This window comes from Schistocerca piceifrons, chromosome 1, assembly GCF_021461385.2.
Source record: "Schistocerca piceifrons isolate TAMUIC-IGC-003096 chromosome 1, iqSchPice1.1, whole genome shotgun sequence".
In the NCBI taxonomy this organism is placed as follows: domain Eukaryota; kingdom Metazoa; phylum Arthropoda; class Insecta; order Orthoptera; family Acrididae; genus Schistocerca; species Schistocerca piceifrons.
In genome coordinates, this window is record NC_060138.1 from 841105864 (window position 1) to 841124728 (window position 18865).

The following is an 18865-nucleotide window of genomic DNA, read 5'->3' on the forward strand; positions in this document are numbered from 1 at the left end:
CAGCATGTGAGTAGCTGCTCAGTGGTAGGTGGCCAGTTCCTGGTATTTTTGGTTTATAATAATACATAGTTGTTGAGAACAGCTGAGAAAAATTGTAAATTATTTGTCTTTTTGTGTGTGCATGGAATGATGTCACTGTGCTTTAGAATGTTGGTTCCTAGGCAGGTAGTGTCTAACAGTTAAGAACTGGAAACAGGCACAATGAAGAAACGAGGATGTAAAGTTTGTCTCACATGTAATATTCGGTAATATAATATAATTGGATAGACAAAAAATCTACTCACCAAGCTTTCAGAGCCAATGGCTTCTTTAGAAGAAGAAGGTGGCCACTGGATCTGAAAGCTTGAGAGTTCCTTAAATTTTAATGTTTTTCATCCGGCTCTTGGGGAGTAGATTTTTTTATCCATACAATTATATTTACAAAAATTGGTTATTTTCATTAATATAATAGCATTCAGTAAGCTACATATGATCCTGTACAGTAATAAATGATGAGTACCCTACCACACATCAGTTGGAGAACGATGGCTGAGAGTGCAAGATAACAATTGCAGCTGTTGAAATCTCTTGCCCAACCATGACATAGCTCCGTCCAGCTACGGAGGCAAGATGGACTTCTGTGGCAATAGGATCCAGCAGCAAGCTACTTTCTGACACACACACACTGCTTCCCTCACCCTATAGTTAGGTAGTGCTCAGAAACGCACAGAATGTCTGTCTTTTCTGAGCTATCTATATTTTCTAAACTAACAAACAGCTCTTTTATTTTATTACTAAGTCCTCTAATGTTATGAAGAAATAAGCTGTCATTTTTTTGTGCATTCTTAAGCACTTTGTGGGACTCCTCTATTGACACAACTTCTTTCATAACAGGGTGCCTGATTACTGACTAAATTGTAAAGGGTTCCCCTCTGACATCAGTAACCTTGCTCTGTGTGATGGTGGCCCCCTGTACATTTTCTGTGAGAAGCTCAGCGAATCTATCTTTCACTCTTATTCAGGCATAGGCTGCGTGTAGCATATACCCATCTCCCAAGTGTAGCAACAGGCACTGCACTCATATGAGATTTCATTTCAGTCAAGTGCAACCAGCTCCATGTTGAAAAAGCTCACAATGTTAACTCAGGGCTTGTTACAGTGCTGCAGGACCTCCACAATACTCACACTTTGTGTGAAGTTGTTATTCCTACTAAATCCAGGTCAGCCCTAGCGCTGGAATTTCAATATTCCCTTTCCCCAACTAGTATGACTACCTGAATCTCTTTCTCAAAATACTTGCACAAATTCCATATCCCCTCTGTCACTTGGCTGGGGCTAGCACTTGGCTTCACAAAAATTACAACTCTGTACCCTGATCCTTTTCCGTCCATCACCATTACATCTACACCCCTGGCATCGCTACTACCTATAAGCAAGACTCTTCTTTCTGATCTCTTCCGTTACCGACCAACACTCAGTTTCTTTGCTAGTAGTATGCTGCACTCTACCCTATTGTAACCTGTAGCTGGATGAAGCTGAAGTAGGACCTTCGGGTAACATGCCAAACTTATTAAACACCGAAAGGTGGGGTCATATCGGATGAAATTTTCAAATTCTTTAAGGTAACTTCGTAAAGAACATTAAATTCACGCGACAAAAAGTGTGAGGTATATTGGATGACATTGGAGAATAATATGAGCACATAACTTTACTCAAAAATATTTTTTAGTTAGTTAGAATCTAACAAATTAAAACTGTCTGATGTTACCCCCTTTGACGGAGTAATCTCAGACAGTCAATGAATTTCCACACAAAGGTCCATATCACCCTCTAATGGGATAATTTCGGACAGTGATCACCTTTTAAAAAAATACATACACTTGCATGTGTTACATGTTTAGAAAACATTTTTTACAGGCTGTTACAAAATACTCTACACATCTTCAGTAAACACTGACACATATTTAGAAAACTTTCACAGACACATTTACAAAATATTTCATTAATAAAGACAATAAACTCGTACAATAAATCATTAATAATCTACAATATGTTCTCAGTGAAAGAAAATGTGGCCTTTGTCTACAGTATCATTGTCCTGAATGGCAGGAAAAATAAATGCACATTTGCTGCCTTGATGTGGACACAGAAATCTGACTTCCACTTTTTTTGTGCCCACTTTTATTGCAATTCTGACAAACTGCCTATTTCGCTGCCGCCCCCCCCCCCCCCTCCAATTGTGTGGATAATCCACAAGAACAAAAATCCACTTGCAGAACTGCTTCCTCTGCTCTGCTGCTTTTGTCACCATTGGGTATTGCATCATTATTCACAAGCAACTGAGACACCAAGTCAGCATTATCTCTCTTTCTCACATTGTTGCCTAAAACGGATTTTCCTGGGGCAACACCTAATTTTCGCTTTCATTGGGCAAGTGTGTTACTTTTCATTCCACAGCAAACATTCTCAAGCATATCAACAAAGCCCGAAGAACAGGCTTCTAAAGAACTGTTCTGAGAATTACCTCCAACGGGCAACTTTTAAGGACTCTTTCAGGGTCAAATGGAATTAATCCCACTGCACGAAATGCATTTCTTATATCGCCTTCCTCAGTTGCTGACACTTTTGTAAGAGTTTCCTTCAAAAATGAGGTAAAAGCATCTTTCGATATTGGCCAACAGGGGCTTTTCTCCCATTGTGTAAGCACTGCCCGTCAATCGGCTTTTAAAGATGTGAAGAAACCTACATCTAATGGCTGTAAAATACGAGTACTGTTTTGCGGCAACAAAATAAGACAGATTTTATTTTTCTCACATTCATCAATGACTCGCAGTGAAATGTGACTTGAAAGGTTGTCTCTTATGACGCCAAAATTATCCTACATGGCAACCATATTAAACACTTAAAAATAGAACTGAACCACTTAATACACTTACAAACGATGGACAGTCCAGCATGCAACAACAACAACAACAATATGGAAGGGATACAGATTGCTACTCACCACACAGAAGACACGTTGAGTTGCAGACAAGCACAATGAAAAAGAATGCCGGAAATATTTTCTAATCTTTAGTAATTATTCGCAATTACTTCAGTCTAAGACTATATTCCAGATAATACTTCAAAAGCAACTTCCCAACACTTGGATTCCTATTAGATCTTAACCAAATTATCTTCTTCAGAAAAGATTTTCTTGTTATTGCCAGTTTGAATTTTATATCCTTTAAATTTCAGTCAATGTTAGTTACTTTACTTCTGAAGTGTCAAATCTCCTCAAGTAACTTTAGTGTCTCATTTCTTAATCTAATTCCCCCAGCATCTCTTGACATAATTTGACTACATGACATTACCCTTGTTGATACTTCATGCTATCTCCCATATAGAGACAGTGTTAACAACAGCTGGCATTCCTGGTTGTTGTTTATCTGTGTGGCATCTGTGCTCTGTAGATCTTTCTTCTATGGTCCAGACAGTCTAACCTAGGCCTACTTAAATTTTCTGGCACTGCCACGTGATGTGATGGCTCTGGGTTTTCAAAATTACAGGTTGCCTAAAATTTTGGTCTTGGAGCTGGAAATGGTATACACACCCGACAATGTGTTTTTGGCGATTTTCTTTTTTTTTTAATTCTAACGGACATATCTTTAGTATAAGAAATTAGCCTATGAAATAGTATTAGACAATCCAGTCCAATCCCTGTAAAAGAAATGGTACATTAAACGCAACAGAATATTACAGAAGTCTTTGCACTTCATCTGCTGATCGCTGCACTTGTCTAATTTGGCATTGTTGGATTAATTCCCATACATACCTCTTGTGAAAACTTGATCAAAATTGGAGAGGGTCAAGTGGACACCTTGTTTAAATTTAGGCCACTTGACAGAGAATGAACCATTTATTATACATGGAACAAGCAAACAACTAAACCTAACTCTTCAGCCAAGTAATGACATACATAATACATCGGAAATGAGATACGTAGACTGGCCGGGGTGACCGAGCAGTTCTAGGCGCTAGTCTGGAACCGCGCGACCACTACGGTCGCAGGTTCAAATCCTGCCTCGAGCATGGATGTGTGTGATGTCGTTAGGTTTAAGTAGTTCTAAGTTCTAGGGGACTGATGACCTCAGAAGTTAAGTCCCATAGAGCTCAGAGCCATTTTTGAGATACGTAGTTAACATGGATGGTTTGAACACTATTGTCCTTCATTGAGAATGCTACTATTGAAAGTGATATGGTTGGTTTGAACACTATTATCCTTAAATTGGGATAATACTAATGGAGATAACATGCCCTCGCCTTCTTTATACTTCTGAACCGATTTACCTAATCAGTTATTGGATCCCCATACATCAGTGTACCCTACAGACCACAGATCAACTTTTTCATTCCAACAAATTATTGCCTGGTGTGAAACGGACAAGTGATAAAAACAAACCCCACGACTAAACACACATTGAACCTCAGACCATTGGATTTGCAGGAATGACACACACGAAACCTCCGAAGTACGCACATAAGATTTATATTACCTGCAAAGAAATCTGGCAGTCATACACAGTATTACAGATCACACATGTAACTGGTAAAAAATTATCCTTAAGATTAAAAACAATAAAAAAAGTCCACAACAAACCAAATGTTTTGCGTCTTCTACTGTATGACATTGTACGTGAAGAATCATAGGTTCAAATTTCAGCACGAGATCTCCCACAGTTGGGTCAAGCTTACTCATCATATCTTCCATATCGATGTCATCATGTGTTGTGTACAACCACTTGCATCCTTCTTTACTGTTTCCCATTGACGGCACCTACACATGTAGATTTCTTTCCTTTCATACATGCCCTTCGATAATTATACAAAAAATAACGCCATTTTTCGTAAGAAGGATAAGTCACAACGTCAGAAAACAAAATACCTCACAAAACAGGATCAAGCGGCCTGAACACGAACTTGTTGTAACATATTGGTTGTGAGAGTTGATAAAATCAACAAGTTCAACAATGTCACTGTCCACACTACCTTTGCGACTTAAATCGGTACTGTTGAGTATCCGTTTCTTTTTGTCCTGAAATTCTTTCTCGGACCATTGCATTATCCCACTTTGTATTACTACAATCCTCACAATCACTACCTCATACACCACTGCTACACAATAAACACACAACAAACAAGCTTCAGGCAAACACACGCTCTTTCTAACATCTTTGGTTTAAAAACAAACATTCGAAGTAAACTCGTTGGTCACATCACATCGGTGTGCATTCACATTCGACGTTACGTCATGTCACAACAATTCGCTGAAACCTCGTAGCTACTGACAGATGAAAGGCAGATTATCTGATACCCTACGTCCATATAAAAAGTCGGAGTAATAGCATCAGAATTCATGAGTCACTGTTGAAATCGGCCAGGGATACGACGTGGGATAATCACAATACTGGGAAAGTGCAATCAGTCTACAAAGGGGATTGTTTTTACAAGTCTCTCGTGCAATCAGTTCTAGAATATTGCTCAAGTGTATGGGATTCATACGAAATAGGACTAACAGAGGATATTGAACGTATACAGAAAAGGGCAGCACGACTGGTCGCAGGTCAGTTTAATCAGGGGACGAATGTCACAGAGATACTGAAGGAAATGCACTGGAAGACTCTTGAAGAAGGATGTAAACTATCACGAGAAAGTCTATTAACAAATTTTCAAAAACCGGCTTTAAAAAGTGAGAAATATACTACAATCTCCTACGTATCATTCACATAGGGGTCATGAGGATAAGTTTAGACAAATCACTGCTAGACAAGCTCAAGTATTGTGGCATGAGTGGGACAGTGCACAAATGGTTTAATTCGTACCTAACTGGGAGAGTGGAGAAACTTGAAATAAGTAGTTCTCATAACATGCAAAGATCAGCACATTCCTCAAACTGGGGAACTATCAAGAATGGGGTTCCACAAGGGTCAGTCTTGGGTCCTTTGTTGTTCTTATTATATATTGATGACTTGCCATTCTATATTCATGAAGAGGCAAAGTTAGTTCCCTTTGCTGATGATACAAGTATAGTAATCACACCTGACAAACAAGAATTAACTGATGAAATTGTCAATACTGTCTTTCAGAAAATTACTAAGTGGTTCCTTGTAAACGGACTCTCACTGAATTTTGATAAGACACAGTACATACAGTTCCGCACAGGGAATGGTATGACGCCATTAATAAATATAGACCTTAATCAGAAGCATATAGCTAAGGTAGAATATTCCAAATTTTTAGGTGTGTCCATTGATGAGAGATTAAATTGAAAGAAACACATTGATGATCTGCTGAAACGTTTGAGTTCAGCTACTTCTGCAATAAGGGTCACTGCAAATTTTGGTGATAAACATCTTAGTAAATTAGCTTACTACGCCTATTTTCACTCATTGCTTTCATATGGCATCATATTTTGGGGTAATTCATCACTGAGGAATAAAGTATTTATTGCACAAAAGCGTGTAATCAGAATAATAGCTGGAGTCTACCCAAGATCATCCTGCAGACATTTATTTAAGGATCTAGGGATATTCACAGTAGCTTCTCAGTATATATACTCTCTTATGAAATTTGTTATTAACAACCAAACCCAATGCAAAAGTAATAGCAGTGTGCATAACTACAATACTAGGAGAAAGGATGATCTTCACTATTCAAGATTAAATCTAACTTTGGCACAGAAAGGGGTGAATTATACTGGCACTAAAGTCTTTGGTCACTTACCAAATAGTATCAAAAGTCTGACAGATAACCAACAAGTATTTAAGAAGAAATTAAAAGAATTTCTGAATGACAACTCCTTCTACTCCATCGAGGAATTTTTAGATATAAATTAAGGAAAAAAAGAAAAAAATATTTCAAAAATAAAAAAAATAAAAATAAAAAATAAAGAAAAACAAAAAACACAAAAAATAAAGTTGTTATATTAACTTAAGTATGTTGTTAAATTAACCTAATTATGTCATGTATTAGAAAATTCGACTCGTTCCACATCATTACGAAATATCGTATTCATGATCCATTGAACTAGTATTAATCTAATCTAATCTAATCTAATCTACTGCATGCACAGAGGCATTCGGATAATCATTGTGCTCCATACGTGAATGGAACAGGAAGAAACCCTAATAACTCGTACAATGGGAGGTACCATGTGCCATGTACCTCATGGTGGCTGGCAGTGAACAAAAGTAGGCGGAGAATTCAGGTCCTGGCCACTATGGCACCATTACGTCGAAGTGTATTCACACCACCCGTCACATCACAGCACTTCAAGTCAATTCCAGTCATGTGAGCTCAACTCGTATGGCTGTCCTCAACTGTTTCTTAGCGCGAATTGTGACCTTCATAAGATGATTTTCAGCTGTTTTATGTGCGAAGTGCACATACAAATGTGGTAGCCATTTTTACTCGACACAACATGTACAAGTTATGTTGGAGAGCCTATATAGACTCCCTGAGTTAGGTGTAGCCGCCGCCTAGAGATAGAACGGGTGAAGCTACGATTTTAGAAGGCGGTTCATCTTCCGGGAAGAAATAGCAGCGGTTCTATTCTGCCGTGTGTCCGCGCAAGAGCAGCAGAGTCGATGTTTCCGCCGATGCGAAGAACGCAGCATTCCCAGCGCGCTTTTTGCATGTTATTGTTTTCACAGGTGGTCAACAGTCGAGAATTACGTGAGCTCTTGAGGACTCTTTTGTCTACTGCGGGAAATATTCAACACATTTTTCACCGAGTAATTAACAGAGTAATAAAATAAATGAGTATTTTCCTTTTTTTAAAAAATTTCCATTGACAACAAAAAATATACCTATTCAAAAAAAACAGATAAAAATTCACTTGACGCCTTCCTGAGCGACAATCTTCACTTCTTCCAAATTAATATAAGTGTAGACCAGATGTGGCATGAATTCAAAGAAAGAGTATCGGCAGCAACTGGCAGATTTATACCAAATAAATTAAGAAGCGACGGAGCTGATCCTCCGTGCTAAACAAAACGAATCAGAACACTGTTGCAGAAACAACGAAAAATACATGCCAAATCCAAGCAGACGCAAAATCTCCAAGACTGGCGATCTTTTACAGAAGCTCGAAATTTAGTGCGGACTTCAATGTGAGATGCTTATAATAGTTTCCACAACGAAACTTTGTCTCGGAAACTGGCAGAAAATCCAGAGAGATTCCGGTCGTTAGCGCCAATGGAGATACTATCGAAGACTGTGCTGCCACAGCAGAGTTATTGAACACAGCCTTCCGAAATGACTTCACAAAAGAAGACAAAGTAAATATTCCAGAATTCTAATCAAGAACAGCTGCCAAAATGAGTAACGTAGAAGTAGATACCCTCGAAGTAGTGAAACAACTTAAATCACTTAATAAAAGCATGTCTTCTGGTCCAGAATGTATACCACATAGATTCCTTTCAGAGCATGCTGATGCAATAGCTCCATACTTAACAATCATATACGACCGTTCGCTCTACGAAAGATCTGTGCCCAATTACTGAAAAGTTGCACTGGCCACATAAATGTTCAAGAAAGGTAGTAGAAATAATCCACTAAATTACAGGCCCATATCATTTACGCCGATATGCAGCAGGATTTTAGAACATACCTTGTGTTCGTACATTATGAATTATCTCGAAGAAAACAGTCTATTGACACACTGTCAACACGGATTTAGAAAACGTCGTTCTTGTGACAAACAACTAGCTCTTTACTCACATCAAGTGTTGAGTGCTGTTGAAAGCGGTTTCAAATTGATTCCAAATTTCTGGATTTCCAGAAGGCTTTTGACACTGTACCACAAAAGCGGCCTATAGTGAAATTACATGCTTATGGAATATCGTCTCAGTTATGTGACTGGATTCATGATTTCCTGTCAGAGAGGTCACAGTTCGTAGTAATTGATGGAAAGCCTTCGAGTAAGACAGAAGTGATTTCTAGTGTACCCAAAGGCAGTGTTATAGGCCCTTTGCTGTTTCTTATCTATATAAACGATTTGGGAGACAATCTGAGCAGCCATCTTAAATTGTTTGCAGATGACACTGTCGTTTATCGACTAGTAAAGTCATCACAAGATCAAACAAATTGCAAAACGATTTAGAAAAGATATCTATATGGTGCGACTATTGGCAACTGACCCTAAATAACGAAAAGCATGAGCTTATTCACAAAAGTGCTAAAAGGAATCCATTAAACTTCGGTAAAACACGATTAATCAGTCAAATCTAAAGGCCATAAATTCAACAAAATACGTAGGAATTCCAATTACGAACAACTTAAATTGGAAGGAACACACAGAAAATGTTGGGGGAAAGCTAACCAAAAACTGCGTTTTATTGGCAGGACACTTAGAAAATGTAACAGATCTACTAAGGAGGCAGCCACACTACGCTTGTCCATCCTCCTTTAGAATACTGCTGCGCGGTGTGGGATATTTACCAGATAGGATTGACAGAGTACATTTGAAAAAGTTCAAAGAAGGGCAGCACGTTTTGAATTATCGGGAAATATGGGAGAAAGTGTCACTGAAAAGATACAGGAATTGGGATGGATATCATTAAAAGAACGGTGTTTTTATTTGTGGTGCAATCTTCTCCTGAAATTCCAATCACCAACTTTCTCCTCCAAGTGCGAAAATATTTTGTTAAAGCAGACCTACATGGGGAGAAACTATCACCATGCTAAATTAAGGGAAATTAGAGCTCGTATGGAAAAATGTAGGTGTTCGTTCTTTCTTCTTTCTGTACACTATACAAGATTGGAATAACAGAGAACTGTGAATGTGGTTTGATGAACCCTCTGCCACACAATTAAATATGATTTGCAGAGTATCCATGTAGATGTAGACAAAAGCTGTACATATAATGATAGCTTCTTACTGTAGAAATGGAATGAATCGAAGAAATTTATGTGTGCCTGTAGGGGTATATGGTAAGGAAAGGTGTCTGTGTGATCCTCTAGATATGCTGTACGATAATAAAGTACAGCTACACATGTTTGACTCTGAATTTACACGTTTTACGTACATATGCATCTAATTTTATTTTAGATGTGTATGTATCGCCTTAATTGGTGAAAGTACAGCATTTATTTTACTTTATTGCATCTTTTGTATAATTTGAGCGTGCCAGGAAGAGTAGTGTTGTGAGAATAGTCGCAGAAGTTAGAGCAGTTGTGCCAGCCGCGACCAGTGAGGACTCTAAACATCATTTTGCATCTTCACGGTCGCACTGTTATGCAATAGAGTCCCAGATTGCTCTGTCCCTTGCACGGAGCCTATCATGTATCATTGACAAGGCACATCCATTCTGGCGAAGTGCCTAAATTCCTGAGGATATCTGGCCCTTAACTCCTCCGTTAACAGGGGGTATATGTCCTGCCTTCACCCCTTCTTCCCAGTCAGAGTCGAACACAATTCCTGCACCTGACATTAAGTCTTCATTCTGCCCTTCTCCTAACGGTTGATGCAGACACTGTCACGGCACATGTTGTGTAGATAACTGTGTCGCCCATGTCTAAAATGCTGTGAAATGTGAATACAGGTAATCATTTGCATGTACCAGCATGACATAAAACGAACATGTCGTCCATAATTCTGTACAATCATAGTGTAATTTTGTTATAGCTGCACAAAATAACAATGAGTGCATATAAATTACGAAGTTAGACCTCTCAGAAGTTTCAGTATGAATAAAGAGCAGCTTTACAAAAATATCAACTTTCACACTCAGCAGAGTAATTGAAGTAAACGTACCTGTGGTCCTGAATATGTTCTCTTGGAGTCCTGGTGTAGACTTACAGGTTAGGTGTATCCTGTGATAGATCCAACGAAAAAGTTGGCAGTTCCAGACTTATTCACTTGGGGTAAACTTGTTTATGTTAGGCGTGTCATGTAATACGGGCTTTATACACATGAATGCTGGGGTCCACACTTGTACGAAAATGGTCTTCAAATGGTTTACACTTTGCAGGGATAGCTTATGCATTGGAGAAGGAAGGTGTAAGTCGAGAATAACACAAAAAAGAGTGTGGGTCCGAAAATATCATTACATGGTACAGAAGGCGCATTTCACACACTATACTAGCAGCTCAAGGAAGAGGAATATTTATTTTATAAATATTTTAGAAAGTCGAAGCGTCAGTTTTTTTTTTCATTTGTTCCTCCAATTACACCCAGAATTACGAAGAGGAACAAGGCATTACGAACTGCCATCACACCCTGTGAAAATTTTGTTTATTTAGTTTAGTTGCGACTGCAGCGCAAATTTTTCTGCAATAGCCATATCTCCCTGAATTCCTTCCCATTCAAGATTTATGGGTTTTCTTTACTTCTTGCATTACGCCTTCAACAGTTCAGGTACCTAATTTATACTGTGGTTAGCTAGTAACGCCACATAAATATTGACCATTGATGCTTGCAAAACTATTTCACACACAACCCAGAGACCTACATAACAATAAATAAGCATGCTACAAATACACATTTTTAAACAAACTACTCTAATACATTATTTTATGTATAATTAACAAAAAAAGCATTTTGCCACTTGTGCAGTGTCTGAAGGTTCAGTCCATTACTTTATTATTATTTGTAGTGCAAATTGCAGCCATATTGCAATCCATTTCATTGTAAAATATTAAATGAGCTACCAGTGTGCATAAAAATCCACTTTATAAATGTGATAGACAGCAAGTAATTTAGTACACTCATGTTGTATAATTCAGACTACTGCCTTACTGCTTCAGTTGATCTTTAGTCATTCATTTTAAAGTTATAAATTTTAACGAAAAAATGACGAAATGAAACAATTTATAACAAATAAAGAAAACTACAACAAAATGAAATATGGAGATGGGCATATGGCTATGCATGGGAGGAAATGACCTTGGGGGCCACATGAAGATTCCAGTCACTTGATCGTCTCAACAGATGATGACGTGAGCCATCAAAAGTCCATGCCCAAAAATCTTGATAATACTGTGACCTGATGCAACATGATGTGAGATGACATGATGACAAGTTTGGATGCCACTTTTTGAAATGCATTACAGTATATTTTGACAGAACCTGATGTGATGTGACATGATACCCAGTGTGCTTATTAAAGACAAAAAGTAAACTCTGTAATGTATGTTCTTGATCAATTGTATGTGATAAAGTGCTGACAAGTGAAACTACATTTCAAAACATCGACATTTATTTGCTAACGAAAATAAGTCCATACAAACACTTCAGAAATATTTACAAGGGAATAAATAAAGCATGTTTACCTTTCTGTTACTTTTTTTCTCATGTAACGAATAACATTATAAACAACTGTACTTTCCTCCTGCATTTGGGGCCGATTTTTTCACTTAAAATGTTGTTTAATGAAAATTGTTTCATCAACATATGCTCTTATCTACACACAGTATAGACATCACCTCTGTTCTGATACTGCAAAACTTAAATAATATTTCGTGTTTTGGGGACAGTGCCCCAAAGACTATTACTGACCAGCGATGGGAATGCAGGGTGAAGTGTCTGCACCAGAAACAGTTAGTTCAGACCGAACGACTGCGAATGTAAGTTGTTCGTGTATCGTGCTGAGTAAAATAAATTATATGTGTTGAGATTCTACATCTTTAAGTATCATTGGTGATTTTTTTTGTCTACGTCACGGTGAAAACTACATAGATTAGTGACCCCAACTGCGAAAACACCACGATTACAATGACATTCTATATTTTTTAGTACATGTAATGCAATCAGCATACACAACTTCGTGTCCACTGGACGATTTATGAGATTCAACAACTCCAATTACATCAGGTACTGTATTAATCCTGCAATTGCCCACAGTACTTGCAACAACAAACAGTGTGCAAATTGGTACAGGCCGTGACTGCTATTATTTCTGCACAGGACACAATGAATGCGATGCAACAATGGCAATTTTTATCAGTTAACTGGTGCTCCGAACTTAACACAGCGAGTTTTGGTGATGCTTCATGACCTATGTATGTATGGGCTGATTTTACACCTTCCATGTCTAATGCTTCATGTACACAGACTTTCAGTACAATTGCTCCATACTAACAAGCATTCTATGACACTGATGCAATATGCAGCGAGACTACAAATTTTGTGTTCGCAAGGACAAATAATATTTTGACTGTGCACCAATGTGCACGCCTACTATGCCGCAAATACGAACTTTAGAGAATCATTATACAGCAACAACCCTAGGACAATAGTTCCACCATATCTTATCGGAAAACTACATCCTGTGTACCAACAGACGCTCATAGGACAGAAACCACTGGACTATGCCATGAAATGACAAGTAGCAACATAACCTAGAATTCCTCCATTCAAGTCAGACCAGGTGACTTTATGGCTTACAATAAAGGAGTGCATGTTTATGATGAGTAATGGAACTACTATACTTGGCAACAAAATGTAATAATATTACAAAATTTTCCGTAAACGTTTTCGATATATTGTGAACGATCGATAAATATCGATACTTACCCATACCACTTAAATGGAACAGAGATCTTTGTAGCTTAGAAAAATAACGAATTTCTGGATATGTATTAGTTAATATGGAGAAAGAGTTGTTGTCATTTTTGTAAATGTATTCCTTGGGCTTATAAAATCACTACTTGAACTTAAAAGTAATAATAATGGTTGTCTCAAGTTGTGATTGGCTGCACAGCTCGGTGTGCAGCGGTTTCATGTGCAGTAGAAAAAAGGAGGGAGGATAGTGAGGAATTGAACTGAGCAGCCTCGTTTATGGCTGGTGATGTAAAAATTTATTTTGTGCTAAAATGTGCGTTTTAACAATTATAATGTGGTGTGGCGCTAACGTGCATGCAGTTAAATCGTCTCTGAAATTGTAAAACACAGATGAAATAATTTGCACAGTAGTGATGCTGCAAAGTTTTGGAGCTGTGGCCACTGAAGTAACAACGGTTCAGTTCATTGCATGACTTAGTCCACTGATTACTGTAGTGTGAGCATCTATTGGTACACACGGTGTAGTTTTACAATAAGATATGGTGGACCTATTGTCATTAGGTTGTTATTGTGTAATGGACATGTCCAAAGCTCGTATTTGCGACATAGTGGGCATGTACATTGAGGCAGATACAGGATGCACAGTTGGAATGTCATTTGTCATTGCAAACACAAAATTTGTAATTTTGCTGCATATAGCATCAGTGTCGTAGAATGCTCGTTAGTATGGAGCAGTTGTACTGAAAGTCTGTGTACATGTCGCACTATTGGTCGACAAGTAATTAATGTATGAGAGATGTGAAGAAACAGTGCAATCTTGGTTTTCCACTTCTCAGTTAAATGATGTACGCAATAATAAACGTCACAACATGATAAGACATGGCACAGATAATTTTCTTAAAGACTAGAACTGTACAGGAGCTTATCGCAATTTTGTATGATGTGTGGTGAACTATATGTAAATAATTCCTAAAGACAGTGTTAATTTCAATCTAAAATATTTCACACTCCCAATTCCAAGACAATTTCAAAATTACTCGAAATGTGTTGTTTCCCCAAATCATAGTGTTTCATTACCTAAAAGATTGGAAAATCTCTAAATTAAGACTGCTGAAGCAATTTTGATCATTCTCACAGAAAGAATGGAACTTTTAAATGAGTGCTTTGGTCGCTTTGTGATCCAGTTCTTTTGACGTAAATATTTAGCTGTATTAACTTCAAAGTTCTACCGAAAAGTAAATTCTTGTTAAAGAAATTTGATTTCCATAAATTGATATGTAAATCAAAGATGGCTGCTTCACAGAATGTGAATGAATCAGAATGATAGTTTCTATACTGAAAAAAGTAATTAACAATAACTGGAATTACAATCTAGCAACCATCCAAAATTCCATTCAAAGTTAAAGCAAAGTAAATTAGCTCCATTAGTGCTTGGCGACCATAAAGAAAACAAGAGAATACTTTTTAATAGTATTTATTGCAGGAGGGTAATACAAGATGAGTCACATACTTTTGTAACCTCAATTGAAATCTTCGACTGTGGCGTGGTGGATATGTTTGTGATACCAAAACGATATCAAAAGTAGGCAGTGTTAACATTAAGACTGTGCTTTGTATGCATAGTGAGTGTAGTTGAGAATCTAATTCCTATATCCACCAGTCGCTCATGAATAAGTAGTCAATGGCCTTTATTAAGCTTGAAACAGTCCAAATAGGACACACATGGGTCAATCGAAACATGGCAAAGTTGATATCACTACTCCCTAGATATGAATAGCATCAGAGACCTTGCAGTGGCGCCCGGTATAACAGTTTTAGGGACACAGTGCTACCGAGGGCAAGGTTGCGCATCACTATAGTCCAGGATAATGGTAAAAGATATAAAAAACAAGTTTCAGCGACTGGGTGCACAGAATGTAGCTAGTCATCATGAAAAAACAGTAATTCCAAACCGGCCTGGTTAACGAAACGGTATTAACTGAAAGAATAAAAAAAATATAAGAGCTCTTGATCGACAATCAAAAGTCATTGTAATACTGTTAGGATGAGTATTTGATGCGATTTTAATGCGATTTGTCGTTAATTAAAAAGCGTGATTCAAGCCAATAGTAATAGATCTTGGGGGTTCAGCCGCAGACGATAGGTATTGTGGACAGTTACTTGAAATTTGTCATGCTAATGCGCTATCTCGCTGAGCATACGGAGTTAATCAGTGACCTATTACTCAGCAGCTGAAGCTGACAATGAATGCACACAGAAACGATTGTTTAGACAGAAACTGGCCGTGAAAGACAAACGTTTGACAGTCATACAACATGCATAGCGGATCAATGCAAGCCAACGTACTTCCTCTTCTGGTCTACATCTACATCTATAATTATACTCCGCAAGCCACCCAACGGTGTGTGGCGGAGGGCAGTTTACAAGCCATTGTCATTTCCTCCCTTTCCTGCTCCAGTCGCGTATGGTTCGCGGGAAGAACGATTGCCGGAAAGGCTCCGTGCGCGTCCGAATCTCTCTAATTTTACATTCGTGATCTCCTCAGGAGGTATAAGTAGGGGGAAGCAATATATTCGATACCTCATCCAGAAACGCACCCTCTCGAAACCTGGCGAGCAAGCTACACCGCGATGCAGAGCGCCTCTCTTGCCGAGTCTGCCACTTGAGTTTGCTAAACATCTCCGTAATACTATCACGCTTACTGGCCAGAACACCAAACGAAGCCGGCCGTTGTGGCCGAGCCGTTCTAGGCGCTTCAGTTCGCAGGTTCGAATCCTGCCTCGGGCATGGGTGTGTGTGATGTCCTTAGGTTAGTTAGGTTTAAGTAGTTCTAAGTCTAGGGGACTGATGACCTCAGATGTTAAGTCCCATAGTGCTCAGAGCCATTTGAACCAAACGAAGGCAATATCGTCCAACGACGATCGAAGCTGACGTCACAACCCCCTGCCCTATTCTGGTTTTCCAAGTGTACTTGGCATGGCACGGCACCACTGATTGACATCTTGAGGCCAGCTGATTCCTTCACCTTGCCACTTCTCACCTGCTGTTAACATGCACATTTCGGCGCTGCTGCTCTCAACTGTCGCCAGCCCTGCTACATTCAAACTTTTAACGCATCCCGATAAAGGCACACTGATTTGTCCTTCATTGACGGTCCGACTCTCCTCCACTATGACAATACACACTGGAGGCTATATGTTTATCCAGGATGAGTCCACGAATACATTCTTCCTGATCGATGTAGGCTCAGAAGTATGTACAGTACTGCAACACATACTTGAACCTTGCTATGAGGCTCCAAGTTTGCAACTCCGTGTGGCAAACAAGGGCTACATCCACATGCACGGGAAAGCGGAGCATACTGTACTACTCATGAACGAGTTATGTTGTACTTGGACGTTCTACAATGACGATGTTGTAAAACTGGTTCTGAGGATTTATTTCCTCAGAAATTAAAATTTCTTCAGCTCCATTTGGCGGTCTGGTACAGCAACCACATGTAGAATATTTGAATTATAAACAGTCTTGGTTGCAACTTATTCTTTTATTAACAATGTGTTTTACCTTTGTGGGACATATTTAGATTGCTGTAATTTTTTTCTTTTACAACATTTCAAAAAACATAAAATGCGTCTGTGCTAGACGGAGGCATGCATCAAATCAGATGGATCTGCAGAGATCTTTTCCTTACACAACATTTTAAAAACCATAAAACAGCTCTGAGCTAGACTGAAGCACAGGTCGAATCAGATGAACCCACGGAGATCTTAATAAAGTCGTACCAGCAATCTGAATGGTGCAATGGTAATACCACACTCTCAAAAAAGTGCACACATTTAAACATAATACACAATTATGCTGCCATAAGTTCATGGCAGGAACATTAAGGTGCACACAGGCGAGCAATTGGATCCATTGGAATTGGTTTTTGATTCAAATGTTCCCCAGAAAGTTCCATCTCTCCCTTCACATCGACTGGGCTGCCCTGTTCCATCATGTGATACACCATTCATCCTGGGGCTCTTCGCTTCGAATCTGTTTACAGGTCGTAAGACAACAATCATGCCTACTTGTGACTGGCAGTACAGAAGCTGACGACTTAACTTCAACACTACTCGTATGTACCGAGGCAACACATATTGTTCCCACTACCCAGGCACATCTCTCCGCACCTGTGATGACTTATTCCCTACATTACAACAACAATAGATCATGTTAGCAAATGCATGAGAAGTCGATTGGCCATGCTCACCTGCAGGAGCAATTACGACACCTAACACATTTCACGACAGCTGTGAATGATCCAGATGTGCCCCCGACCGGCAATCATGCCCCTCCCCTATGTGCCTAGGATACCATGCAGCCAGACGTCCACCAACAAAACGAACATCTACATCTACACATGCTATGAAGGCTGTGAATAATGCAGGAAGGTCCCCAACAGGCAACCTTTCTCCAACGCACATCCTGACCTGTTACAATAAAAAAACACAGGCAGCAGCGGTCCTGAATGACGCAGTCACGCCTCCAATGGCCAACTGTGCCTATTCACAACACACTATGGGGGCTGCACAGCCTGACCTGCTAAACACCAACAAAGACACGCCACAGCAGCGGCAAACGATGCAGCTATGTCTCCAACAGACATCTACACCCTTCCATCACATGCAGAGGTAGCTACACTGCCTGAAACCCTACATAAAGAACTCTCTCAGGTTAGTAAGGTGCGTCTCATGTCATCTCTTCAGTCTTCCCAAAAACTCTCTGATCCCATTAGTGTTGCACCAAGGGTTCTACTTTGTCAGTATACGGTTAAAAAGTGTACAATGCACCATATAAATACAATGGGGCCATCCATTTGGCACAAAGTACACTGCTTCTCCCTGGCTCTCCTGCAGGCACCTAAGATGGCAGCGAATGACACATTGCATGCAGGCATCACGTGGCCACCTGACAATGCATGGGCAGAGCCCATTAAATTAGTATCTGAGAAAGGTGGTTCTACTTGTCTATGTGGAGACTACAGAATTCTTAGCTTACACACGATTTATGACTGTTATCTGGACCAACCATATGTGACTTTACCCATGCAATCACAGGGGCAACTGTTTCATCTATGACTGACTGTAAAAAGACTTACTGAAAGGTCTATATGCATTTAGATAATGTTGCTGACTGACTGTAAAAAGACTTACTGAAAGGTCTATATGCATTTAGATAATGTTGCTAAACTGGCTATCATCACCCTGTTCGGTTCATACGAGTTTCTGGGGAAGCCATATGGTCTCAAAAATGCGTCTCAGATCTGAAAATGGCTCATTTACTGGATAACGTCTAAACGGA

The 18865-nt window shown here is 39.1% G+C and overlaps 1 protein-coding gene across 2 annotated transcripts in view; it reads right to left on the reverse strand.

The window, feature by feature from the left end:
- Nucleotides 1-5183, reverse strand: part of LOC124715093 (tRNA wybutosine-synthesizing protein 3 homolog) — a 65480-nt gene extending 60297 nt beyond the window's left edge. For both annotated transcript variants that reach the window (XM_047243074.1, XM_047243073.1), the window contains exons 1-2: nucleotides 4904-5183; nucleotides 4619-4795 (exon numbers count right to left, since the gene is read on the reverse strand). In XM_047243074.1, the coding sequence (XP_047099030.1) occupies nucleotides 4619-4795; nucleotides 4904-5080 (354 nt within the window). In that variant the 5' untranslated portion in view covers nucleotides 5081-5183. The remainder of the gene's footprint in view (nucleotides 1-4618; nucleotides 4796-4903) is intronic.
- Nucleotides 5184-18865: the final 13682 nt, after the last annotated feature.